The 26,947-nt window shown below is 45.5% G+C and overlaps 1 protein-coding gene across 2 annotated transcripts in view; it reads right to left on the minus strand.

The window, feature by feature from the left end:
• Positions 1-665: 665 nt before the first annotated feature.
• The window catches only part of fbln2 (fibulin 2), a 64,148-nt gene continuing 37,866 nt past the window's right edge, over positions 666-26,947 (minus strand). The window contains exons 7-18 of one of the 2 annotated variants that reach the window (XM_042089845.1): positions 25,224-25,373; positions 22,907-23,008; positions 20,296-20,436; positions 15,152-15,286; positions 12,083-12,223; positions 11,637-11,780; positions 10,738-10,866; positions 9,408-9,533; positions 7,845-7,961; positions 6,816-6,944; positions 5,406-5,529; positions 666-3,175 (exon numbers count right to left, since the gene is read on the minus strand). In XM_042089845.1, the coding sequence (XP_041945779.1) occupies positions 2,818-3,175; positions 5,406-5,529; positions 6,816-6,944; positions 7,845-7,961; positions 9,408-9,533; positions 10,738-10,866; positions 11,637-11,780; positions 12,083-12,223; positions 15,152-15,286; positions 20,296-20,436; positions 22,907-23,008; positions 25,224-25,373 (1,796 nt within the window). In that variant the 3' untranslated portion in view covers positions 666-2,817. The remainder of the gene's footprint in view (positions 3,176-5,405; positions 5,530-6,815; positions 6,945-7,844; positions 7,962-9,407; positions 9,534-10,737; positions 10,867-11,636; positions 11,781-12,082; positions 12,224-15,151; positions 15,287-20,295; positions 20,437-22,906; positions 23,009-25,223; positions 25,374-26,947) is intronic. The other variant, XM_042089846.1, reaches the window with a different exon arrangement.

The raw sequence follows: 26,947 nt of genomic DNA on the forward strand, positions 1-26,947 counted from the left end.
ACCCACACAAGCCACGCTCACATCTAAACACTGGTGACAGGCAGCGGAGACGACACAGAGGTGCTGACGTGCAAAGACTCATCAGTTTGGGCTTTTTCAGACAGTTCTCCTGAGGCATGGGAAGCCACGTGTCCCATCAGCTCTTTGTTTTATGAGTATGTGTGTGTGTATGTGCAGGTGTAGTATGAGTGAATGAGTACATGTGTATATGGGGTGTGTAAGAATGGGAGTAAGCTAAAAGGCCAGGAGGACGTTTAGAGAGTTAATACTTGGGGGAAGCTGACAATGCTAGAAGGGGATGTAAATAAGTGCAGACACAGACACAGACAGATACAGCACATGACTGGGTCAAAATTCCAAACCAAATATGTACTCTCTTTTACCAACAGATGGAGATATTTACCAACTGTTCATAAAAAGCACTGGAAACACTAGCATTACGTGAAGCATTACCTACTCCTGGAAAAAATAGAGTTAACTTCCATTAATGTAATAATGGCTGCTTTCATGGAGGTTCTTATAAGCCTCTTTGATCTGAATTACCACCAATTAGGAGTCATCAACTAAAGAGAATCTAATTAGGAGACATTTATTTTAAAAATTGTGAAATTGAAACACAGGGGCACTAACTTAGGGAAACATGATCACAATAAACAACGTGGAAATGAGTCTATGGTCTTTTATTGAGAGAGTGGCTGTCAATTCTTTATTGCTATACACTGGGTGATTTGTCAAAAAGCAATGAAGTATGAAACAGTAACATATGCACAGGCATGAGGAGTCTGTGAGTGTAATACGTTTAGAGAATTAATGATTACTGTTTCAGGGCACAAACCAAATGTCCTACACATTGGCAATCTCTGCAGCAGAATATTCGAGTGGATCAGTTTGTTTCTTGATGACTGTCTGATTTACCTTGACCCTGAGAATGAACTACACAGTTACACATTAAAAAATACCAAATACAAGAAAATAAGTAGTTAAACATACAAAAAATAAACTATAAACATGAACATCTTCAGTGCTGGAATTTAGCTCACACATATCCACTCTGTGTGAATGTCAAATATTGACAGGCTATTACATTTGCCTGACAAAGCCCCTACAGCTGTAAGCTTTGAACAATATCATACATCCATTCATCCGTGTGATGCTTCTTAAGTAATCATTATGACAATGTTACCAATTACAATCTTAGGAATAATGTAAAAATTAAGAGTGCAGTATTGACGGCGATGAATGTGAAGTACAGGGAAAGGTACTAGTGGGAAAGGGAACTTTAGACATGTAATGCTCTCTGCACCCTTACTTCAGGTATAATGAATAACACGCTGGTGAAATACTGGTCTGGCTAGTAAGACATTAATTAGAAGTGGTGTAACAGTGAGCCAAATGAAAACATCATCTAGCATAAATAAAATGAGTTGAATGGAGGAATGTGGCAATAAAGTTACTAGTGGAGAGTTAGCAATGCTGGAATTCTGATGTGGGAGACCAATCTGTAAAGTACTTTCAAATCATGATTAAAAAGTGAAAAGAAATAGAGAAAAGTTACATCAAAAAGACAGCATCCTGATCTTTTTCTTCATTTTTGTTGGTGGGGGTGGGGTGGTGTTGGGATAATGAGGAGGATATAATGAGCGAGGCAGAGAGGGCGCTTTCATCAGATGCAGAGATGTCAGCAGCTTCCATTGCTGAACAATGCACTAAACAAATCACAATAATGAGCCTTAGTCCCGCAGGAATCAGGAGGTTAGCACCATGTGAAAAAACGCTACACACACCAGGTTAAATACACTGTGTGTGTGTGTGTGTGGGCGTGTGTGTGTGTGTCTGTGTGTGTCTGTGTGTAGATGTGCTGTATGTGAGCTGTGAGCATAAGTTAATGTGTGTGTGTGTTTCATATAAGGTGTGAGCTTAATGTATGTGTGTGTATGTGTGTGTGTGTGTGTGTGTGTGTGTGTGTGTGTGTGTGTGTGTGTGTGTGTGTGTGTGTGTGTGTGTGTATGTTTTCGTCAAGGCACCTTGGTTGTAATGAGGGTGTTGCTATTGCCCAGGAAAAGTTCATCAGCATTATATAAATGGTGCATCAGCACTAAGGAGATTTGGCCTTGATAAGAACTCTCATACAGAGGAGATGTGTCTGTGTGTATATGTGTTTGTGTGTGGCCCCTCCCGAAAAGAGCATTAGTTGGACAAGAAAAGGGCCAGGAGAGGCCTGTGTGTGTGTGTGTGTGTGTGTGTGCGTATGTATTTACATGTGTGTGTGTGTGTGTGTGTGTGTGTGTGTGTGTGTGAGTGAGAGTGTGTACGTGTTTGTGCAAGTGTTTTCATCAAATTAAGTAAGCATGATAAACAGCCATATGCAGGGGTATGTGTAAGTGCATATGTGTGCAGATTTATCTTCATGTGTGTTATCTTCAATTACAGATCAATGGCTACAGTTCATTAAGGTCCACTAGCCACAAAAAACCCTTTTATATGGGCAGGAAGGCTTGTATGGTGAAAAGTGGTTTGAATGTGTGTGTGATTATGTGACTGAGTATCTTTGCATGCTTTGTGTCTCTAGGCAGCGTTGGCTGTGATGAAGACCTAGTTGCGGGCCAGGAAGGTAGTGTGTGTGTGTGTGTGTGTGTGTGTGTGTGTGTGTGTGTGTGTGTGTGTGTGTGTGTGTGTGTGTGTAGTGTGTATAGTGTCTCTAGGCGGCGTTGGCCGTGATGAAGACGTAGATGCGGGCCAGGAAGGTAGTGTGTGTGTGTGTGTGTGTGTGTGTGTGTGTGTGTGTGTGTGTGTGTGTGTGTAGTGTGTATAGTGTCTCTAAGCGGCGTTGGCCGTGATGAAGACGTAGATGCGGGCCAGGAAGGTGGTGAAGGTGCCCTGCCTCAGCAGCTTCATCTCCACGTCCACCAGGAAGTCGCGCGGCTCGGGCACCTGCCGCTGCAGGTAGACGGCCCCCGTGAAGCTGTTGAGCCGGCGTGTGCTGAAGTAGCCCTCCTCGTTGCCGCGCGTGATGCCGATCATGATGCTGTCACCGGCGTAGGCAGGCGAGGGCCCGATGCGGAAGATCTGTGCCGGGATGACGATGTTGGTCTGGAAGCTCAGCTGGTAGTAGGTGATGCGCAGTGGAGAGCTCTGGCAGTCCTGCACGTTCAGGCAGCTCACACGCTCACAACGACTGAGGAAGAGAGAGAGAGGGGGGAGAGGGAAAGAGAGGGAGGCAGAGAGAGAGAGAGAGAAGGAACAAAGGACAATCTGGTGGATGAATGCATATCATTACATTTACGTATAATTGTGCTCATTCACAGTGACTCACACGTTGAGCACAATGCAAGTAAATACTGAAATCATGCAAAGAATACTAAAGACAAAGTGTCATGAGAAAAAATGTACCATGGGACAAAAGAGAGTTTTAAATGATTATACTTTCACATACACTCACACATGTGCTCTCTCTCTCTTTCTCTCTCTCTCTCTCTCTCTCTCTCTCTCTCCCTCTCTCTCTCATACACCACTGTCCTCTGGTCTATTTGTCCTACTATGGCTTAATATACAAATAAATGATGATCCACTTTTCAGAGTGTAAACATTCTGTGTGTACTTCCTGATTACATATCCCTTAAAATAGAAATGCCCTATAAAAGGAACAGGCCACACTGGATTCACCTACCTTAATACAAGAGTGAAAGAAAGGGGAAAAGCAGCGAACAAATAGCATAACAAAACTACAGGCCGAGAATATCACAGAGAACTATTATTTGTTTAATTTCTTTTTAGTGAGTTCTTTAGCTGTGCAATTAGTGACTGTGCAATCTTTTTAGTGAGTTCTTTAGCTGTGCAATTCTGTAATGTCTGAAACCTTAAAACAAATATTTTTGTCTTACTCTGTGTCCCATTCAATGTAGCAGCACCCATACTATAGTAATACAAATGTACAGGACTATAAAGGAAACAATATATTTCTGCACACTGACATACTATTATCTTGCCGGATAAAAATATCTCCAGCATACATTGACCATGCAGCGCAAAACCCAACCAAGCCCAACTTATCCATGCCTTTGTGTTTATCTCCAGAGAGAAAAGCCAGATGTACTTTACTTTGAAGAGTGCATCTCCTCTACGGTGCGCCGTGATTACTGCAGCGACAGCCAGCCACCAATGGACAGGGCTGTCAGGGATAATGACCTTTATTGACAATCTCTTCCACTGCCTCAATGGAAGCACAGAGCCTTTGTCAGACCTGTCAGATTAGAGACAAAACTGCAACTCCCAGATGCACTAAAACCGTAAGCGATGATCTTCTCTGATAAGGTCGGGATTGGTCACCCAGAGGACTGCCTGCTGCCCATGAGAGGGGCGGCGGGGGGGGGGGGGAGAAGGGAGAGGAGAGGAGAGCTGCGGGGTGTGATGGTGTTTGGATTTGGTCTCAGGTGTACTGGACCCTGCCTAAGCCCCTGCCGAGCATAGTCCAATGATAAGGGCTCTCCAGGGTGCTGCTACTGCCTGTGGGAAATGTATGTGTGTGTGTGTGTGTGGTGGGGGGTGGGGATAGGGGGGTGCAGAGGGAGAGAGAGAAAGACTGTGTAGTGAGTGTAATATAGACAAGAAGAAGTTAGTGAGAGAGAGAGAGAGAGAGAGAGAGAGTGAGGGAGTCTCTGTGTGGGTGTATGCTAATGTGTGGCGTGTGTGCGCGTCTTTGTGTGTGCACATAATATGTCTCTGTGATGTGTACACCACACCTACGACTAGCATGGGGTGGCAACAAGTATATGTGTAGGGCAGCCCCCCTATGCTAGCCGCATGTGTAGTGTACACATCTGTGTCTACCCAATTGATCCGCTGAAACCGATGCCCCGGACATGCTGGATTAAGCCCATCGCCAAATGAGTCCTGTGCAGACCCCATGTGCCCCTCAGCTCGATGGAGGCCATCCCCCATTAGAGCCCAGCACCATCGAGCACCACGGATTCACACACACACACACATACACACACACACACACACACACTTGTGCGCATGTACCACAATGACCCCCATCTCTCCATGTTAACAAGCGCTCTGTACCACTGGCTCACACAACCGCTTAATTCCCCCATTACACGTGCCCATGCACCGCTGGGTCCTCTAGCCCTCCATGTACCCCGCCTCTCCATTCTCACACTCTTCCCTGGACCCAACCCAAAGCAGGTGTCTGCATGCGTACTTACTTAACACAGGGCTGTTTTTGCGTGGGCATGTGTGTGTCTTACGCATGTAACACTTGTTTGTTTGTGTGTGTGTGTGTGTGTGTGTGTGTGTGTGTGTGTGTGTGTGCGTGTGTGTGTGTGTGTGTGTGTGTGTGTGCGTGCGTGTGTTGGTGTGTGTGTGTGTGGGGGGGGAGTTTGGTGTGGTGTGCAAATACGTACGTGTCGGACACCTTCCTGTAGTTGGAGGGGCAGGCGAAGGACAGACACCGAAAGCCTCCCTGGATGTTGAAGCAGCTCTCTGACAAGGAGCAGTTATGGGATCCAATGGCACACTCATCAATGTCTGAGGAAACAGGCACAACCTCTGAGTTAGGACGATACGGCAGTGCACACCTCCAAAGGATCACAGTGAGCACCCCGACAAGAGCACCTCAGCAACAAGACACCACTCCAGGGCCTCAGTGACTCAACAATGACAATTATGCTCCTGGAGGAAGTCCGTAGTCAAGCTTTGAAGTGTTTGCTCATTCAGCGCTCCGTAAGTGTCAAAATTGACACACTCTGCGATTTTTTCCCCCATATGAATTGCCATCGCAGTTGAAAAAAAAAACCTAAAGTAAGAATTAAAAACTACGTGCAGCTTTTGCCAGTGGTGGAGAGGCTAGAGCAAAGGGGACGCACTGAAAATGTTGGTCACCAGCTGCTAAGGCTTTTTCAACAACAGCTTTTTCACTCCTTTTAGAGTTCCCAGAAAAGCCATTTAAACAGGACTACTTGAATAAACCCAGGTCCCCTAAATGTTTCGGCTGCAGCGGCGAGCCAAAATAAAAAAATGTATTTCTAACTGTAACATTTCAGGAGCACTCACACGATTCCAGGGATGAAAACACACAGAGCACGGGAGGGATGGAAGTAGCCCTCTTTTTCACCTCCCAGACGACTAATGTCTCTCAAATCACGCTGTTCTAAATCAGAGCCACCGAGGTTTGTGTTGTCAGGGACAACACCAATCAGTCGGCGAGCGCGACGAGCGAGAGCAGGGTTGTGCCTTATCCAGCCAGTAGTCAATAGAGCAGCGGGCGCGGCCGCCCGCATTACTTATGCATCTCATCTTATAGATGCGCGACCCGTTCCAGCTCGCCGCCTCCAATCCCCGCTCTAATTCGTTCATCACTTGCAAATTCTATACAGTACGTGTGATTGAGAGTTGATGTTTTTTTGTGTGTGTGCGGTTAGCAGTTAGCTCAATTAGTTCCCACCCTGAAGCTCTGTGAAATGTAATTTTAAAAAACCGTTGCGATCCATATTGATGTACGTAGCTAACATTTACACCCTGAAGGGTAAAATTAGTCTGTTTTAAAATTAATCCCTTTCATTTATTATAAGTTGCTTCTCCTTATATTTTATATTCTCACTTGCAACATCAAGGGACAAGGACTGTTTACAGATGTGTGTATGTACTGTATGCATCCAAGACTAATAGTGTGTGAGCTCACATATGTGTGTGTACGTGTGTGCAGTTAATGTGTGCATGTGTGTGTGTGTGTGTGTGTGTGTGTGTGTGTGTGTGTGTGTGTGTGTGTGTGTGTGTGCATGTGTGTGTGTACATGTCTGTGTGTGTTTACATACCTCTGCACGTGCGGCCGTTAGGCGACATGGTGTAGCCGCTGGGTGGGCAGGCACACTGGTAGCTACCAGGGACATTCACACACTGGAAGGCACACAGGTGGCCAATGCTTTGCGAGCACTCATCAATATCTGAAAGCCAACGCACACACACACACACACACACTTGCCATTTCAAGGATTCCATCAATACACTCCACTAGAATCTCTTCAAAAAAGGAACTGTGACCATGCATTCTTATGTGTATCTGCTTATTTATACATTTACATGTATGTGTGTGTGTGTGCGTGTGTAGGTGTGTGTGTGTGTGTGTGTGTGTGTGTGAGGTGAGTATATTCGCCCTGCTATGAGTTTATATTATGATTGTATGTGTGTGTGTGTGCGTATGTGCATGTGCATGTGTGTTTGTGTGTGTACTGTATATGTGTGTGTGTGTGTGTGTTCGCGCCTCTTTCTCTCTCACTCTCTCTCTCTCATTTTGGGTGGCCCTGTGAAAGCAAGTGACATAAGCTATATCTTGGCTCTTTCACTAAGGAGACAGCCTTAAAAAAAAAAAAATCAATCCCTCTTGACCAGAAGCCTGATGCCACTTCTCCGAAGCCTCACTCAGGGAAACATTGTCTCATGCTTCAATCAATACTTTCAGTGCATCACCTCTTTTGTGAAATTAACTTTTAGTCCTGCTTAGAAATCATTAAAGCAGTCGTATCAGACAAATACATCTGATTCTACTGTGAAACTCCTGAAGCCTACTGGGAAGAATTTTCCAAAAGGGCAGAGCAATTAATTCTGTGATTGTGATTAGAGCCACTGACTACTGTTGCATCGACCTATTTCAATTTCATTACAGTATATGAAATCCAAGACAAATTAAAAAACTAATTGTGAAGTGAAGTTAACAAACAAACCAACTGCCTTTTTCATTTCCTTACTTTTCATTACTGAAGAATCAGAGATAGAACTTTAGCATCTGTGTATGAGTTCCAGAACCTTGTGCTGCTGTCAGTGTGGGTTCAGGTGAGCAGTCCTACCCTCACAGGTGTGTCCGTCTTCCTTCAGGTAGAAGCCCTGTCGGCAGTAGCACTGGTAGGAGCCATAGATGTTGGCGCATTCTTGGCTGCACGGATTGGTGTCACACTCATTCACATCTGAGCAAAAGCACAAGATGTTACAAGAACAATGCTGATACCATTACAGAGAAACTCAAGATAAAGGGAGAGAAAGGCGTAGCACATTCTCCACAAGTTAAGAGACACATACAGTTGTGTCAAAACATGTGTACAGTAACATTACAGCTTGTGTACACATGTTGTGACACAACTTTATGCCTCTCTTTTATAACTACATATTGATGACACTACATGACATCTCCCCATGACATGTTTATGACATTCAATATTATTCCAGTCAAATGCCAGATAGTAAGACCTGTGTGCAAAGCCCATTTTTCTGAGTAATTGTTTTGGTCCTCCCTGCCAATGTCAGTGGCTCACGCAGCCAAATGAGCTGTCTTCACCTCCACTGGCTCCCTCTGCACTGGTGTCTATGTTTACACCAATATTCAGAAGAACTGAGGCCCTGGTCACCTCCCTACACTACATCTCTGGCACTACTTCCCACTCTAGACCTTGAAACAACCCGCTCCTCATCACACTTCGATAAATTACTACACCACCGTAATATAAGAGAGAGGAGAGGCATTAAAAATACAGCCCAAACATCCTTGATAAAGTTCCTTAAATAACGTGCTTGACAGCGTTGGGGGACAGAGTGAAGCACGGTAAAGGGCATCGTGTCTCTCTGAGGCACGGGCGCTGGCGGAGACCAGCCTCTGTGGACGCACTGTCTGGCGGCTGACAGCCCGCACCTGCGAGCCTCGTTATTAGGCTGCATCAGAGCCATGAGGAGCCGCCACTGGGACTCCACACAGCTTATCCAGTTAGAACTAGTAACGCCAGCTTATGGCAGTACCTCAAGAAAAGACTCAATGACAGGCAGAAAGCAGCAGTTCTACAAACATGTCTGTTTTAAGTCATATGTGGTTATTACATATGTGAAATAGTGTAACACGCATCATCATCCATTATTTTATAGGCCTACTTTATTGACTAAATTCTATTTATACAGCATCAAGTATGTGGCTAAGATAGGAAGCTACATTCACACCCAAAGGCAGCTCTTAGAAGCTGTTTCGGGAGCTCAAGCGTGTTCTTAGATTGTCCTCAGTTGACTACAAGGGAATAAACAAGTAGTCTACCAATGAACAACAGAAAAAAATATTGCTTTTTGATCATACTTCACTGAGCCAACTGCTTAGGAACTGCTACAAACACTATTAAGTTCTTCTTCAAAATAAACATTTCCAACATGAAAATGAAGGTTCCTTTTCATTTTCTATTTAATTACCTCATTTTATGTAATTACCTCCTCTATGGCTGTTGGAGCAAAGCCTCAGACATCTGACAGACAAAACTGCTTCTCAAGAGCACAAACAACCGGAAGCAACAAAACTTAAGTTCATTCTGAAGGGAGTGTGTGTGTATGTGCGTGCACATATGTGTGTGTGTGTGTGTGTGTGTTGTCTCCTGCTGTACCTTCGCAGTTCTTGCCGTCGAAGGCCAGGGAGAAGCCGGCCGTGCAGGAGCACTGGTAGGAGCCTGGCGTGTTCTCGCACGTCTGGGCACACAGGCGGCCCGGGTAGCGCCAGCACTCATTCACATCTGCACACACAGGAGAAGCACGGACAGTCAGGGGCCACACAGACTCATACTTGGCAGTCGTGGCTGCTGTTACATATGTGTGTTGATGTTTAGATCTGATTGCTACATTTCCACCTGTAAGACATTTTGTTCTGTTTATATTATGACAGTACTATGCAAGTGTGAATATAATGATAATAGTTTTCCAATGAAGAGAGAGAGAGAGAGAGAGAGAGAGAGGGAGAGGGAGAGGGTTTGAGGCAGAATTTTCTACTGAAACTGCACCACACTGAAAAATACCCTCTCAGTAGGAGTCCTGCCACTTACAGCAAAGTACATGCCACTGTGTTCTTTTGCAATTCAATAACCCACTGTGATGCATTTTTCAGAATAGATATGGAGAAAGCATTGGGCCTTGACCTGGGCAAGACGATGCGACGGTTCAAAAGGAGTCAGACAAAGCCCCAGGATCATAGCCCATCATGGCAGCTCTGCATTGGTATGCCGGAACATCAGAGTGAAGAGCACAAGTAGACAAAAGCAATTGTGTTGGCCTCATTGGCATGCATGAAGCCGTGCACACATACGGGTCTGCCTCTCCTCCCTAGTCTTCCTACTCCACGCAGCTTTCCATTCGGCCAATAGAGCTAATTAAACCACATTCATTCCCAGTTTAGAGTGACTGTTTGTGTGGCATACATCAAGGCAGTTTTATTATTATTACTGTTTCACTGTATTAATATCATAGAAGTTTGACTATTTTGGCTTGATTTTTGGCTTTGAAGATTTTCTGTACTGCTGATGCATGAGATCCATCCAGTGAGAATGGTAATTGATCTTATTTCTTACAAAATCTCAGGTGGAATATGAATGAGTTCTCTTTTGAGAATAGAATAGAGAATGCCAGGATGTATGTATGTACTGTAAGGGCCATATCTCTCTCCGAGTCATCTGCTACTATCCACTTTATCCACTTTACTAAATGAAGACATTAGTTCTCTCTAAACACACTGAAGTGCCCATGAGTTATTCATTTAGCTAGCTTCATTACACCGAACCCAGCCTGCCTAACATGGCAAACACAATGACAACAAAGTACATGAGCTGGAACTGAGCCAGGGGGCTCTTTTCCTGTTAGCGCTAGCCGCTTGCCGGCGTTAGCTCCTCCAGCACTAACTGCCGCGTGCACACACACACACACACACACACAAACACACCCACTCACCCACACAGGTCTGGCGGATGGCGTCGTACTGGTAGCCCGTCTGGCAGTTGCAGCGGTAGCTGCCAGGGACATTCTGACATATCTGCCCCTCTCCACAGCGGTGGATGCCCGTCTGACATTCATCAATGTCTGGAAGCAGAAGAAAGGAAAGAACCATCTTTGCCTGGCAGGAGATCAACCACAGGGCCTCCCCCTTGCTTGGAGCATACCAGCTAAGACAGAGGTCTCTCTGGAGAGTATGGGCACTGTGTAAACGTGGGTTGTGCAGTAATTAGATGGCATATCTGTCTGTTTTGACATAAGCTTCATCCACTCCTAATAACAAGGTAGCTTAATTAGCAGGTTGGCACTGCAGTGCGGAGACTATGGAGTACATTTATCTTGTACCACAACACTACAGCTTAATCTCAGGCTTAAGAACTTACTCATTAGTAAAATAAGTGTTGTCAAGGTTCCTCAGATAGTAACTGACTCTCTAGTGTCTGCATCTAACTTTCCTTAAAGAATCTGTTGGATCCTTGCCAATTAACCTTCTTACAACTAACCCCCACGGCCATCTCCACCTCTAGCAACCAATACCCCAGCCCCAAAAAACACATTGGATAACCACTATGAGTAACTAACAAGCACACACAGTTCATACCCTACCATAAATATCATCCTTTATTAACTCCATAACTACCACAAAAACCTTAAAACAAGAAGACAACCCCGTTAAAATTCAAACAAAACTCCTTGTGCTAGTGTCTGATGGTTGAGACAAGTTGTAAGAGCCTAAGATGAGGAAAGGAGGGGAGGAGAGGAGAGGAGAGGGTTGTGGAGGGGAGGTGTGTGTGTGTGGGGGGGTGTGGGGAGCGCTGGCCTGCTCCGGCCCTCTTTGGTACTCTCCGCTCTCTCACCAATGCACCTGGCTCCATCTGGACTAGCGTGGTAGCCCGGGCTGCACATGATCACCTTCCGCTGGCAGGTGTACGAGCCCACCGTGTTGATGCAGTTGAAGCCCGAGCTGCAGGGCTCCGCCAGACTGCTGCACTCGTCAATGTCTGGATGAGTCAAGTGGAGAAGGGGGGAGAGGAGAGGGCAGGGAAGCGGCAGAGGTAGAGGCAGTTTTAGGGAGGGAGAGAGGGAGGGAGAGATGAAGACAGAGATGGGCGAGAATTGCGCCAGCCCAAATCCTCAGTTCAGATTACATTCATCATTTCTATTCATTGAAATTGTATGCACAGTGGTCATTTGTTTGGACGGATTAGCATAGTATTCCGTATGTGCCCATCATCTACAGTTCTATCTAATTCCACTAGGGGGCACTAGCGAGCCCTCGCTCCGTGGGCAGCCCATGTCTCACCGATGCAGTTGCCATGCGTGTCCTGAGTGAACCCTGTGTAACAGCGCTGCTGCTTGGGAACGCAGCTGAACGATCCCTCGGTGTTCCTGCACTCCATCGTCGCTCCACAGTTGTGAGTCCTGGTCACACACTCATCGATGTCTGTGAGAACAAAGGTAAGGGGAGGGGTAGCACAAAGCAGGAAATTAGCCTTCTGCCTCCATTTGTAACAGGAAGACCACTTCTATAAGGAGGTCTTTATGATGTGTCCTTGTTTTGTAAAAAAACTCTACAGCAGGTATACTATTGTCAGTGTACATTTTGTCTGTGAGCAGAAGACAAGGGTATTTATTTAGCATGGTTCATGGCTAAATATAAAAATGGATATCTATCTATCTATCTATCTATCTATCTATCTATCTCTCTTAATACAAAGTAATTGGGCAGAGAAAGGCTGCTCCGTTACTTGTGTGAATACTGTCTTTTGGCCTGTAGGGGGCACTGTGGTTTAACATCAGAGTGACGAGTAATGAGCTCGTCCTCACAGCTGTTCTGACTAAGCCAAAACTTTGTATTTTTTCCTCCTCGGTGCACTGATTATCCGACTCTTACACAGCAACTTATTTCAAATGTTGTCATTGGTTTTGTAGAGTAGTTTGACCACGGTGTGATAGTCGTGGAAAAACGCACCAATGCCCGACAGGCCCTGCGAGGATGTGTGATATCTTAATTAGAGAGTGTTTTTCTCAGCCCAGCCATCATCAGAGAAGCAGGTCTCCAGAAAGTACTCTCTCCTTTTAAGCATGTAATTAGTTTACTCTGTCGTTAGCTGGTCAGCTACAGATTACCTTAATGATCGTCTGCTCTTATTAGTCTTTCACGCTTGCCAAGGTCTGCCGTTGTGAATCACAAATCTTAGGGAGGTAATTTAAGTGTGCCCCCCCCCTTCTGCATTTCTTCAACTCTCATACAGACTGAGCCTCTCCCTGCATCTGCATGGTCACTCCTCAGTCACGAGGCGGGTGACTGGACATCTGTCGGCTTGTAGAGTGGAAGAGCAAGAGATCGAGAGAGACAGAGACGTGTGCGTCTGGTGTGGACTGTGCTGCGAGGCACTCATTTTGCATCTGGCCGCTGTGGCCATTCCTTCCTGACCTCGGCTGCCAAGTTTAAAGTCCAGAATGATGAAATGCCCTGGCTTCTCAACCTCACCCCAGCAGCCCGAGACGAGAGGAAAGAGGGGTAGAGAGAGGGATGAAAAGATGGGGGGAGTGAGAGAATGACAAGAAGGAGAAGTGCCTGGAGTTGCACCCTTGGGGTCATGGGCCCACAGCGGCATAGCGCTGGCGCTGAGAAATCTGTTCATAATTGTTGATGGAGTGACCTTGATGGCTGCCTCTCAAGATAGCGAGCTGGCACACAGCCACACCCTAGCTGAGCGCCTCTTTTGAAAAGGCTCTGTGTCCATGCTTGACAGGATGGATTTTATCGGGGAGGGTTTTTACTGTACTGTGCTGGTTACACATTTCAGCTCAGCAAAAGTGAAGGCCTTGTGAGAGTTGTGGCTTACTCAGTAGAACTTTGAAAACTTCTGTCGAGCCTTTATGTGCATGACTCATACCAAACACAAAGGTTTTGATGCCTCTGCGCTTTTTGGGGTCATCTGATCAATATCCAACCAGGCGACTGCAGTGAAGAAGCACAGTGGCCAAATGTCTCCGAATCCAAAGCACTGACTTTAGCTGTGTGTTCATCTTGGGTGAAATTGACACGCTCATCTATATCAGATCGATATCAGCTGCAGATGAAAGCTCAAATAATAATGAATAATAAACCCTGCACTTTCTCTGAGACATGATGGTAATGGAAGAGTGCCCAGAAAGTTGTAATTTTAACCACTCTGCGAAGCGGGCCGATTGGGTTTGGAGGCACACTGAATGCTGAACAGTCCGCTGGCAGAGAAGTGAGGGAGGAGTCTTAAGGACGGAGGGTAGGAGCAGGAGCAGTGTGAGTAAGCACATGACATCATACTGTATGTGCCTGGATGATATAACGCAAATCATAATGTTGTTTGAGCAATGGCTTTGCTCAGATTATCGAAGGACTAAAATGTGGTTTAACCCACAAATACTGAATACTTGTAGCCTGGAAAATCCAGACCCTGGTAATCTAGAAAGATTATAAGGGTCTGGCCACGAACAATGTAATGGCCCAACTCGAGGGGCGGCAACAAGCATGCATTTAAAAATCTCACTGCACGCAATTGGATAACACTAGACCATGTTTACTCTGAATAATTTCGGACTTCGACAAAATCGGATAACACTATCCAATGTGTACTGTCCTCCAACGTTGCAGGGCTGTCTTCATCAGTTCCCCGGAATGCAAGGGGAAAAAGTAACGTGCATCATTGCTCATTGCCAGAGTGTCTCGCAGAGACAATTCCATTGTGCTCTCGCGAGAACTCTGGATTTCCAGGGTAGAATACTTGGTTGATTAAATGTAAATGTGCTAAGACAACCAACCAACAGTAAAAGCTGTTAAATGAGGTTTAACAGATGAATGAGCTTAGATGACCAAATGGTGCTAAATGTGGTTTAGCCCATTAACGTGCTTATGTGATGAAAACTAGACATATTTAATGTGGTTCAACCAATGGATGATCTAAAGCATTGAATGTAATAGAACAGATGAACGGACTTAGACTTTGATTATACTCAAAACTGGATATGTTGCATGTGGTTTCACTAATGAATGTGCTTAGATGATGAAAAGTAAATGTATTAAGTGTGGTTCAATCAATGGATGATCAAATGCATTGAGTGTGGTGTAACAGATGGATGGACTTGGAAACTGATGAAAACTGGATATGTTACATGTGGTTTCACCAATGAATGTGCTTAGACAATAGGTGATAAATCGATGGTTACGTATATAACCGCGGTTCTATGCCTCTGGCGGTCAGGAGAAATGAAATAGAACTGGTTTTATCCAAAGGATGTTCTTGGATAATCAAATGCTAAATGTTCTTAAATTAGTTTTAACCACGGAATGACGAAATGTGAATGTGGTAATAGTGGCTTAACCAACCTTCACAGACTCCATTCCTTGGCTGGTACCCTGATGAACATGAGATGTGCCTCTCGCACACGAAGGCTCCCAGTGTGTTCACACACCGCTCAGTGGGTTTGCAGGTGTGTGTGTTGGTGATGCATTCATCTACATCTAGAGTGTAAAAAGACAAGTAGAGGAGAGAGAGAGCGCTTGGAATCTGGGTACATATACACGGATTGGAGGTGCGTGCCCAGAACTACTTCTATACTGAGTTACAAAGGGTTTTTCACACACAGACACACACACACACACACACACACACACACACACACACACAAAGACACACACACCGTTCCTCTGACAGTGTGGTCAAGCAAACTGCCAAAATGAAAAAGTGAAAGCTGAAAAGGCAAATGGACGGAAGCATGATTACAACACAAAGCCAAGAGCTCATTCGCCAACACAGAAGTGTTAGAACATTGCTGGAAGCAATTGAAGAGAGACCGTGTGTTTGAGCTGAACATTGTGTGGATCACAGGCTAGTTTACACCACACTACTCAGTCCAACGCCAAGATCATCGGTCATTATGAGGACCTTCAACCAAACAGACAAAGAAAGAAAAGGAAAATCACGGATGTAATAGATTATTCAAAGCTGGCGAGAATTCAGTTCAGTTCAGCTTGCTTTCCCTGACAGTGTCTGCTTCACAAGCCAAAAATGAACAAAACTAAACAAAAACAAATGAACAAGAGAAAGAAAAAAATGGACAAGATGGGAGACTGGAGATGTCACATGCATGCCAGCAAAAATAATTGTGGGGCCTGTTGCGAACGTTGTTGGCTCTATCTACTCTCTGTGAGAGCACAGAAAAAGAGAGAGAACTTATCAGCAGAATGCACAACAACTGGTAAACAGCGCGGGGGGAAAACATTGATTTACAACACACACACACACACACACACACACACCACCAGCTTGTCTGCCAAGTAGATGAGTCAGGGAGGCGCGGAGCAGCAGATGACAGCACTGTTGTGCTGTGGAGATCAGCCGCGCTGGGGCTGCAACCTTCCCTATCGTGTCATCATCGAGTGACGAGGGACTGATGGGTCACTGCAGGAGGTAGGGGAGTTTGTGTGTGTGTGTGTGTCAGTGTGTGTGTATGTCTGTGTATGTATGTGTGGGTGACTGTGTGTATGTGTGTGTGTGTGTGTGTGTGTGTCTGTGTGTGTCTAAACACCATCTCAGAGCTAGGCTATAGGTGCAGACTACTCGTATTCATATTTGGTAGCCTAGGACGCGTACACAGGCTGGTTGTAAGAGGGCTGCAACTACTTGGGATGGCCAAAGGGAGGGCTAAACAGTTTGCAAAGTACTGTGCCATCTCTGCTATTATTGGCAGCCGCCACATATGGTGGAGACGTTGCTACTTATACCCTTAAGAACTGAGTATTGCGCTTGTTAAGTTATATATCACTTAAGTTAAGTGACATTGTGAAGACCTGGTGCATGCTACTGGTCCATAAGTTTGCATATGTATTGTACTGCATTCTTAATATTTGTGTCCCTGGACCATTTTCTTCATGTGGACATAAATAAACGGTTAAAATGTGTGTGTCTGTGTGTGTGTGTGTGTCTGTGTGTGTGTGGGTACGTGTGTGAGGGGTCTGTTGGGCTCAGTGTGAGTGTGTACAAATCACGTCCTATGGCATGTGGCCAGTGCTGAAGATCATCCTCTGGATGTGGAGCAAAAAAAATCCGTCTGGACCTCCATAACACAAATCTGCATGGTGGGGTGGCTTGTCTCCTGCCTCCAAATAATGAAAAACACCCCACGATTCCTCAGAAAAATACCTCATCTCCCCAATCCCCACCCCACACGCATGACACAGGAGTCAGGAAGATGGAGGGGGGTGCTTTTTGGAGACCTCCAGCCTGTGCCTCGAGGGTCTCATTCCTATCTTCAGGCTCTTCTTCTTCTTCTTCTGCTCCTCATCCTCCTCCCTTCCCTGGCTGTCGTCCAGATCCCATCCCCCTCCCTCTGCTCTGCTGCTGGAGATGGTACCACGGAGACTTGTATTTAACTATGTGCATCGTAATGTCCTCCCAGCTCAAGCAGATGTCTGCAAGGGGGGGGGGGGGCTGAAGACAGAGATTTAAGACAGAGGAGGGATGTGGTGTGCGTGTGTGTGTCTGTGTATGTGTGTGTGTGTGTGTGTGTGTGTGTGTGTGTGTATGTATTGGGGGGACAATGTTTCTTCTGAGGACAAAACTTTTCTCTGTAGACTTAGTGTTGCATGGAGAAAAACACAACCTTGAGAGAGGTCGGTCTATTAACTACACTATTTCCTCACCCAAAAAGGCTTAAAAATGCAAAAAATAAATACCACAAAAATGCAGCTCCTGCCAAAATAGGAAGCACATTCTCAGAGACTGGCATTTCTTTTAAAAAATTCTCAAATGTCCATCTGAGTTGAGTCCTTTGTGAGTGCTCAATTTGGAGACACAAGGGCATCTGCTCTCTGCATTGCAGTTGGTGCACATGTGTGTATGTGTGTTTGCATGCCTGTGAAATATATTTTGTCTCTGTATGTGTACATACATGTGTGTGAGTATGTGAGTATGGGAAGGTGGATGTATGTGAGTGTGTGTGTGTGTGTATGTATGTGTGTGTGTGCGAGAGAGAGAGAGAGAGAGTTATAGGAGCATGTGAGAATGTGTCTCTGTATGTGTGTGTGTGGATATGTGTGCCTGTGTGTCATAGAGCATTTCTCTTGAATGAGTCCTCTCCTTTGATTCTTCATGCCAGTTCTTGACAGACGTGTGTATTTTCCCTGACAGCGTGTTGCCGTGGTGAAGGTTGCCTAGTTGCAGAGGCTTTGGGTATGTACATCATTTCCAAGACTCTCACCCCCATTGCACACACACCATATTGGCCAGATGACACACATACACAAATACACACACTCATGGGCATAGACACATGCACTCATATACACAAACATGACCACACAGACCACACACACACCCACACTCACAGATAGAGAGAGAGAAAGCATGTGTGTGTATGTGAGAGAGAAAGAAAGAGAGAGCATGTGTGTGTGTGTGAGAGAGGAGGGGGGGGGGGGTGACAGATGGAAGTTGAGCATTTTAAACATTCAAGCAAAATGTAGCCAAACAAAGCAAGGGGAAGTTGACTTGGCAGCTTCTCACAATAGGGAGGCAGAAATGCCTGTGTGTGAGAAAAAGGGCTCTCGATGAGGACACACACACACACACACACACACACACACACACACACTCGCAAATAAACAAACACACACAAACACAGAAGGAGAGAGAAAGAAACACAGAGAAAGGGACACACACACACACATCTCTATTCATAAATATCTCACAAACCTTAGCTGAGGACAGCAAATATATCTGACAACATCTTCCCTTCACTGGGGATGTCTCATTCTGACAAGAGTCTATTTTGCAAGGATGCCTTGTGCTCCAGACAATCATAAATTTAAGCAGGGTTAAGAAGTTTTGAGGCCAACACAATGCAATAAAAAAGCACAATAAAGAACAGAGCACGCCGTCTCAAGGCACACCTCGTCCTATCACAATGCATCAATTTTAGCTCAATACCTCACCAACTCTCACTGCAATGCCATTAAGCAGAAATGACATTTCTCAAGAGGGAAGCCAACAAAATACCAATGGCCTTTAGAGATAGTGTTAGGACAATAAAGTAGCAAACACCAACACAGATAAATATAAAATAACAAACATCCTGAGAACACAAGGCATGTGAATAAGCCCATGGCTAAACTCAGTGCAGGATTGCAGATGTGCAGGTTAAGTGTGATATGGAAGCCATAAGATCCTCACAGGAGGCATGTGTGTCAAAGGGCATGCAGATAGTCCACATGATATATATATACATCAATGGGCGTCCGCAGTGGTGATCGTTAGGAAGAGAAGCAGCAGCGTGGCAGTGCTAGCAGCGCGGCAGTGCTTGCAGCAGTGGCGGCAGCAGCAGCAGCAGCAGCTCCATGACTGACAAGTAAGCTGTGGGGATTACAGACGGGCAGCCAGTCGGTCGCCTTTTCCTCTCCCCTCTCTCCCTCCTCCTCTCCTGGCAGCTCCCGGGCGGCCGTCCCGAATGACTCACGGTGCCCAGCGGTGGAAGGTGGCAGCAGCATGGTTTGTGTAGGAGACGTGCCTCTGGTTTGCCAAGCCTTATACTCTCCTCACTGATGCCATTTTGTGCCTGGAGATTCTGATGTTATATACAGAAATATCTACAGTACATCAAGCTAGATTAAAGCTAAACTAAACTAAGCTAGTCAAGCTCCAGTAATGATCTGTGAATACTACAGTAAGTGGGTATTGGGCAGTGTTGTCATGGCGTTACAGTACGAAACAGTCACTTCAGTGACTTCCTCAAGACTGAGTGAAAACAGTAAAAGTTAATGATGGCTCACTGAGTCATACAACTGGACAGACCACAGAGTGATACGTGTGTGTGTATGTGTGAGTGTGCATGTGTGTACGTGGGTGGGTGCTGTTAGGTTTAGCAGGCCAGTTCCCTTTCTCGATCATTACTGACTTTGAGATTTGAGCGTTTTTATTCGATGTGACATGAAGTCCCTCATCTAACCGCTACTGCATGATTATGCTGTTAATGTGTGTTTGGGAATATCTCAAAACAAACCCATCCAGCTACTAAAGGGATTTTATTTTCAGAACTGGAAGTCAGAACACAGATCCAAGCCAGAGACAGATCCCTACTAGGGACAATAACACTTTTAGTAGGTCTGCCTTTGACTGCTTTACATGCTAACCTGATTCTTAAGGGTAGGGGGAGGTATGAGATTTCTTTGCTCACTTGACCTCAAATAAGACTTGGTGAAGCGTAACAATAAGGGGGCTCTCAATTGCGTTTGTGTGTGAAAAGTGTGTGTACTGTATGTGTGCGTGCAAGTGTGTGTGTGTGTGTGTGTGTGTGTGTGTGTGTGTGTGTGTGTGTGTGTGTGTGTTGTGTGTGTGTGTTTGTGTGCTTTGACCTACACATACGACTGTGTCTGTGTGCTTCAAAGGCTTGGCAAACCAGTCTCTTCCCTTTGGGTATTTTGTGATGGATTTGAAACGAGGTCACAATGCTGCTTTGGGCCGGTGGCTGCTCTCTTACCCACACACTGTCTATTGACATTGTGAATGAAGCCCTGGTCACACATCTCGTTGAGGCGGATGCAGCGGTAGGAGCCCTCCGAGTTCACACAAAAGTCCCCACGGGAGCAATTGTGTGTTCCTCCCCTGCATTCATTCACGTCTATACAGGTAGACACGAGCCAGAGTTGTGAGGTAGGTACACACACTCAAACACACATCGACACATCCATTTCCGCTCTCTCTCTCTCTCTCTCTCTCTCTCTCTCTCTCTCTTTCTCTCTCTCTCTCTCTCTCTCTCTCTCACACACACACACACACACACACACACACACACCACACAATTTAATGCTGTACCCTTTACCCAACACAATATATTGCTATATGGCAGACCTGCAGTGGCTTTCCAATAGCTGTAATTGAAATACAGTGACACATCAAACACAAACATTAGCAGAATGGCAGATTATCAGTACAGCATACAGTGTGTATTTGTACTTGAAAGAGATGATTTCAATGGCTATTTGGCTGCTGGTAAACGTCTTTGCCATCATATTAACAGTTTTAGTGCATCATGTATCTTTTTAGTGTCGTTGTTAGGCATAATTTCTACCATGTGAATACAGCCTATAAAACTGAAGCTTGCCAGCACTTCAGTGCTGTTGTCCACTATGTAGCGCACAAGACAATGGATCAGCTGACGCAGCGATACCAGCTTCCTTGTGATATGCATTCCAGTCACTTCCCTCAGCCATTATTCATAAATATCAACAACAAAATCATGTAGGAATGGATGGGCCATAATGGAACATTGTTCTGGGGAGTAAAAGTCTTGTTGTTGGCCGTCTCCCATGTAGTATGACTAAATGATTAGGATCTTCAGGGGAAAAAGAGCTGTTTTCTTTGTTTCAGGACAAAAATCAAAGTTTCCCCTCCCTTGCTGTAACATATGGGAACACTTTCAGAGAGTGAGAGAGAGGAGTGTGTGTGTGTGTGTGTGTGTGTGTGTGTGTGTGTGTGTGTGTGTGTGTGTGTGTGTGTGTGTGTGTGTGTGTGTGTGTGTGTGTGAGAGAGAGAGAGAAGGGAGGGAGAGTCCTACTTCAATTTACTCGATCTGATGGGGTCATGGTGGTGCTGTCTCAGCGAAACGTGTGCATGGTATCCTGGCCCGTTATGATTACACTAAAGCTGTCCTCACGTGGATAACAGTCCACTCACCGTTCCCAAACACAGACCTCATTCATCACATGACAACAGGGCGCCCCGGCTGCCTCAGTGATGCAGAATCTATTTTACTTCCTCCGCCTGCACGTCACTCAATAACAACGTGCTGGCTCGGTAACGGGGTGGGAAGTGTGTGTGTGTGTGTGTGTGTGTGTGTGTGAGAGAGAGAGAGAGAGAGAGTGCATGTGTGTTTGTGTGTGTGTGTGTGTTTGTGGGGTGGGGGGTGGTGCACAGAGCCAGCAGTCTTAAAAGTCACCTTTGGCTTTTCATGTTGAGACAAAAACAGTTTATTTCCTCTGCAGGAGTTCTCCATTTCGGTCTTCAATCACACAATTACTGTGTGCCCCTAATGGCTCTGGGATGAGAACTTGGGGGAGTTCCGAGAGTGGATGGGTTAGCAGAGGGGCCATGCAATCAAGACTCACTGTTTCATTTAACAAACTGCTGTACCATAAATCGCACGGTGGCAGCAGCACACGGAAATAACCACACAACCACTCAGGCAGTACACAGCCAAACCCCGCAGAACCCCCGGATCTGCTTGCTGCCCAGGACTGAGGCACTGCCACCAAATTTATTAGCTCTCTCTCCATCACCAATTTGGCGCCTGTGTTTTCCTTATGTTATACAATAAAGAAGGCGAAAGTGCAGCTGGCGAATGTTTGATCAGGCTGAGGAACGGTGACTAAGTTTAGAAGGTTTTTTTCCGCTGCTTGTTATTGCAGCCATGGTTTTTGAAGACGGAGCAATTGGCTACGCTTGGGCTGGTCTGCAGTCAGCGGGCTCTGCTGGTTAAGACATGGCAGGTTATGAAGTCTAAATGCTATTACATCTACACGCTGGTGCGCGAGCGACTGTGTCCAATTATAACACTGTCAGTCTGAATATGAATCTTGTCGAACAAATCGTTGTCATGGGTCAAGTGTGTGTGTCTTTGTGTGTGTGTCTGTGTGTGTGTGTGTGTGTGTGTGTGTGTGTGTGTGTGTGGGTGTGTGTGTGGGTGTGTGTGTGTGTGTGTGTCTGTGTGCATGGCTGTGTTTGTTTGTGAGTATATGTATAGGATAATGCATGTGTGCATGTTGTGTATGCTCAAGTACTTTTGTATGTGAATATGAGTGAGAAAATGTTTGTGTCAGAGTATGGTATGTGTGTGCGCATGTGTGTCTGTGTGTTAGTGTTAGTGTGTGTGCGTATGTGTGTGTGTGTGAGAGAGAGAGAGAGAGAGAGAGAGAGAGAGAGAGAGGAGAGAGAGGGAGAGAGAGATGTGATGTGTGGTGATGTGAGCCTACTTTTTGTGTGGCATGTCAGAAGGTTATTTGCTTTCGCCATGCTTGGCTGAACGACAGGGATTCACAAGGCTAACCCAAATGTTTCACCGCGGTGGGATGACCGGCTGCACTGATACCTACCTTCACACGAGTGCCCGTCAGCCATCAGAGAGAATCCTGGGAAACAAGAGCATTTGGCACGACCCCCGGCTATGGAGCACCGCTGTGCACACGGGCCATTGCCTAGAGAGAGAGAGAGAGAGAGAGAGAGAGAGAGAGAGAGAGAGAGAGAGAGAGAGAGAGACAGAGAGAGAGAGAGACAGAGAGAGAGGGAGGTAAGGAGAGTCATTGTTATGACCTGTGTTATGAACCATGTGAGTTTAGAGTCGGAAACAAAAACAGACATCCTCTTCAGACTTTCTCTTTCCTGAATAAATATCTTCAGTGCCTTCAATACCAGCTCAGTGGGAGTGCCATTTGAGTGTCCCAATTTGGAATTTTACAAAATTACAATGGTATTATACTATGAGGACACGGCAAGGAGTCTGCATTGAGGTTAATTTGAATGAACACAAATGCAAACTCCAAGCTGAGCATTGGCAACGCAACAGAGGAGATCTAAAAGGCATCGGTACCGAAAACACGGCATGTGGGTTTCCAAAGGGCAGCAGTCTTAGACCTGCTCTCCAGTCCAACTGTTGAGCAAGTCATAAAAGACAGATGCCTCATTGGAAATCATTGCTTCCACTGTCCATTTGCAATGGTACTGCGGACACCAGGTGGGACTTGTAACCTTACTGGACAGACACCAAGGGTTCCGAGGAGAGCTGATCTCATTGAGCCAGACATACATTACAGTATACATTTGGGAACCAGCACGGGAGAATCTGGTATAAAAGTAGGTGAGAAAGACTAGCACAGTTATTGCATTTGAAACATTCTAGCCAGTTCAAGAGCGTGTGAACATGGAACTCAAGCAGATTGCAAAGGTGTTTTGAGATCACATTTTGACAAAATGTGGTCCGGATTTAGCAGGGGAGCTAGCCTTGTTACTGTTGGCTCTTGACGGCTTTTAACTCTCTAAATTCAAAAATCTAAACCAGTTGTCTCTGGAACTGATATTCAATCTCATCTTGAAGTCATGAAGTTAAAATGACATCATGCAGGTTATTTTTCAGCTCTCATATCTGCTCATTACGTTTCTGATCATCTGACAGAGATACTTGTCATTTGTAGTCATTCTCTATGTTAATGCAGCTTTGCACAAAGAAGCAGCAACCCAGATGTAGGAATACCTTTTACGGTATTTTAGCATGGTTTTGCAAGCATAGCTCTTTGCAAGGCAAGTCTGCTAATAGCTTGCAGGTTTCAGTGAAAACCCAGTGATGTCTTTACATCTGACTCCTTTGTGACTAGAGAGCAGATGACGTTCTGTCCACAGACTGCCTCTCTGTCTGAGCCTACTGTCAGAGAGGGACAGAGACTAGAGACTAGAGACTGCACAGCCTCAGTGTTGCCCTGCAAATCTCACTCTGGTGAGGAGGCAGACGCTCGCCAGTGATGAGTTGTCCAGGCGCATCCGGGCCCAGCCTGGCTCCTAATGGAACAGATGAACTTAACCCTCCAGAGGTCCTCCTCGCTGCCTCACTGCCTAATATCAAACACTCTCTCCCCTCCTGACCCCTCCTCAGAACCAGCCATCACTCTTTCAAGATGTCCCACTCCGCACCGCCAAGGCACGTTAGCTTGGCCAATATAGCATTTCCGATGAAAATCGCTCATCTAGCAAACAGATTAGAGGTGAACAGCGAGAGATAAGCTGCATCGCAGAGATGACGTTTTTTTGTCCCTATTAGGACTGAAGGGTGTCTAGCAGCAGAAAATGATGAACATAAAGTACCTGACTTTAGCGGAACAAATCCCTGGCTATACTGTAATATACACAGTAATCAGTAGGTTCCGTGGTAGAGCTTACCCACTCATTCTTTTAACACAGGTGGGTGGAGGGCGACGCAGAGGTTCTGCTAAGCCTCCAAAAAAGGTCTGTACGTATGGTAATTCCAGCCTGAATGTCAACAGACAAAAGTAATGTCCCGCCATCTTTTGCCAGCGGCGAACTCCATCTTAGAAAAAATGAGGGATATATCTGCCAAAATGAAGGAGACGGAGACGGATTCCTCTCAGGGGCAGTAAATGAGAAGTCGATCTAGGCGCGGAATTTTCTGGGGTTTTACCCACAATGAAGATGGGAATGTCTTGTGGGTTAGGGTGTGGATGGCTGTGGTAGGATTTTGTGTGTGTGTGTGTGTGTGTGTGTGTGTGTGTGTGTGTGTGTGTGGGGTGTATAGTATGTGTTGTGTGTTGCTTGGTGGCTGACACCCTTGGATTGAGGTTGGAGAAATTCACTGCAATTACTGTGGTTTGGTGAGGTAACCTAATAGTGGCTCATCTGAATTACCTGCACATGGGTTGTGGAGGACAGGGATCTGGGTGGTGGTGGTGGTGGTGGCTGTTGTGGTGGTGGAGGCGGTAGAGGTCGCCAGTCTAGAGGTTGCTTGTGTGACGGGCCGCTCTTCCTCCCGAACTCTATTGTCCTCCTCCGAGTCCTCTGTGAACCAATCAGATCCACAATCAGATGAGATTAAAGTGCGCCAAGAAGTCAAGCGCTTCACAGTCACAGATAGCGGATATCTCTGATGTCTATCGGCAGAGCATGAGACTGAACTTCCCCACTCAGACTGAGATAAGATGCCTACAGTTGCTCAGAAGTGAACATTTGACTGTGGCTTTTCAGTGCATCGGTTATGCTGTGTCAATGAATTTCACATGTGCTCCAGGAATGACATTACGGTATGTTTCAACTGGAACAAAAAGAGTTTGTCTCAATTACCCCACATACTTGGTAGCTCTACTGTATATATACATCTCAGCCACTACGCAGAGTAGACCCAATTTCTATTTAAAAAAAAAAACAAGCAATGAAAAAAAACGAGAGATTAGTCTAAATCATGACAACATTTACAGATCCACACAGGCAGTGCGTTCTTCAACACCCCTTTCTCAAACCAGAGGACTCTAAATCACTGAATGTAAATCCAGGCGGCCGAGTGCCTTTTTTCAGAGTGCCCCTTTTTCAGAGTGCCTCTCTCTCCCTTGGGATTCGGCCGATAAATTACAGAATTATGGCTCCCTCATCCCGGACAGCTCCGCAAAACTCGCTCTCTATCTGGACCGCTCCATCTAAACTGGTGCCACATCGCCGAAAGAATGGGACAAAGAACGCCAAAACTGTGGAAGAATTATGCCCGGCAACAGGACAGAATCAATCTGGACTTATCTACCAAAGCGTTTCGCTATCAGACCCCTGTCAAGAGCTAATCCAATTGTTTGAGTACCATAATGAGGGGGAGGTCAACCAGGTCCTCAGAACCAGTTCCACACAGGAAGCAATTCCACGTGTTTAGTTTGGACAGAGATTACGAGAATCTAGCAAACACAAGGCAAGATAACATGGGCTATATATTCTCTCTATGAGAAAAAGAAAAAAAAAAAGTCTCCTCTCCTGTTTCATTATGGAAACAAACACACACACACACAAACAGACAGACAGACACACAAACACAAACACACACACACACACACACACAATAAAGAATTCTATTCAGAGGAAAATACAACCCCTCAGTAACGTTCTCCATATGCATGCACAACCACACAACCTCCATACATCTCTTTTTCCTTCTGGAAAGAGGATTTGGACTAACAACAATGATTTGTTCATGACAATGATCTACTTGGACAGGAAATCAGCTTGCCTAAACACACACCAATCTCTCATTCACATCGGCTCACCCTGTCCAGAAAATACATAACAGTATGGGGAGTATGGTATGAGCCAGATGAGGAATGGATATATCAAATTCTAGTTCTTCTTATGCAGACTGATGTTTACTGAAAGGTAAGTTCACTATATTTCAACATGTGGATATTGGAAGTATTGCTAAATACACACCACTGATATCTGAGAGTTCTGACATAAATATGCCGTTTGAAAGACTGACTATCAACATCTGTGTGTTAGTATCTTAAGAGATACAGATGCAGGCTTTTCCACTACAATCACCCAGAAACTCACACATAAATGGATGCTGAATGCTCTTATGCAACCTCAATACAACACCA

The sequence above is a fragment of the Alosa sapidissima genome, chromosome 4 (genome assembly GCF_018492685.1).
Source record: "Alosa sapidissima isolate fAloSap1 chromosome 4, fAloSap1.pri, whole genome shotgun sequence".
In the NCBI taxonomy this organism is placed as follows: Eukaryota; Metazoa; Chordata; class Actinopteri; order Clupeiformes; family Clupeidae; genus Alosa; species Alosa sapidissima.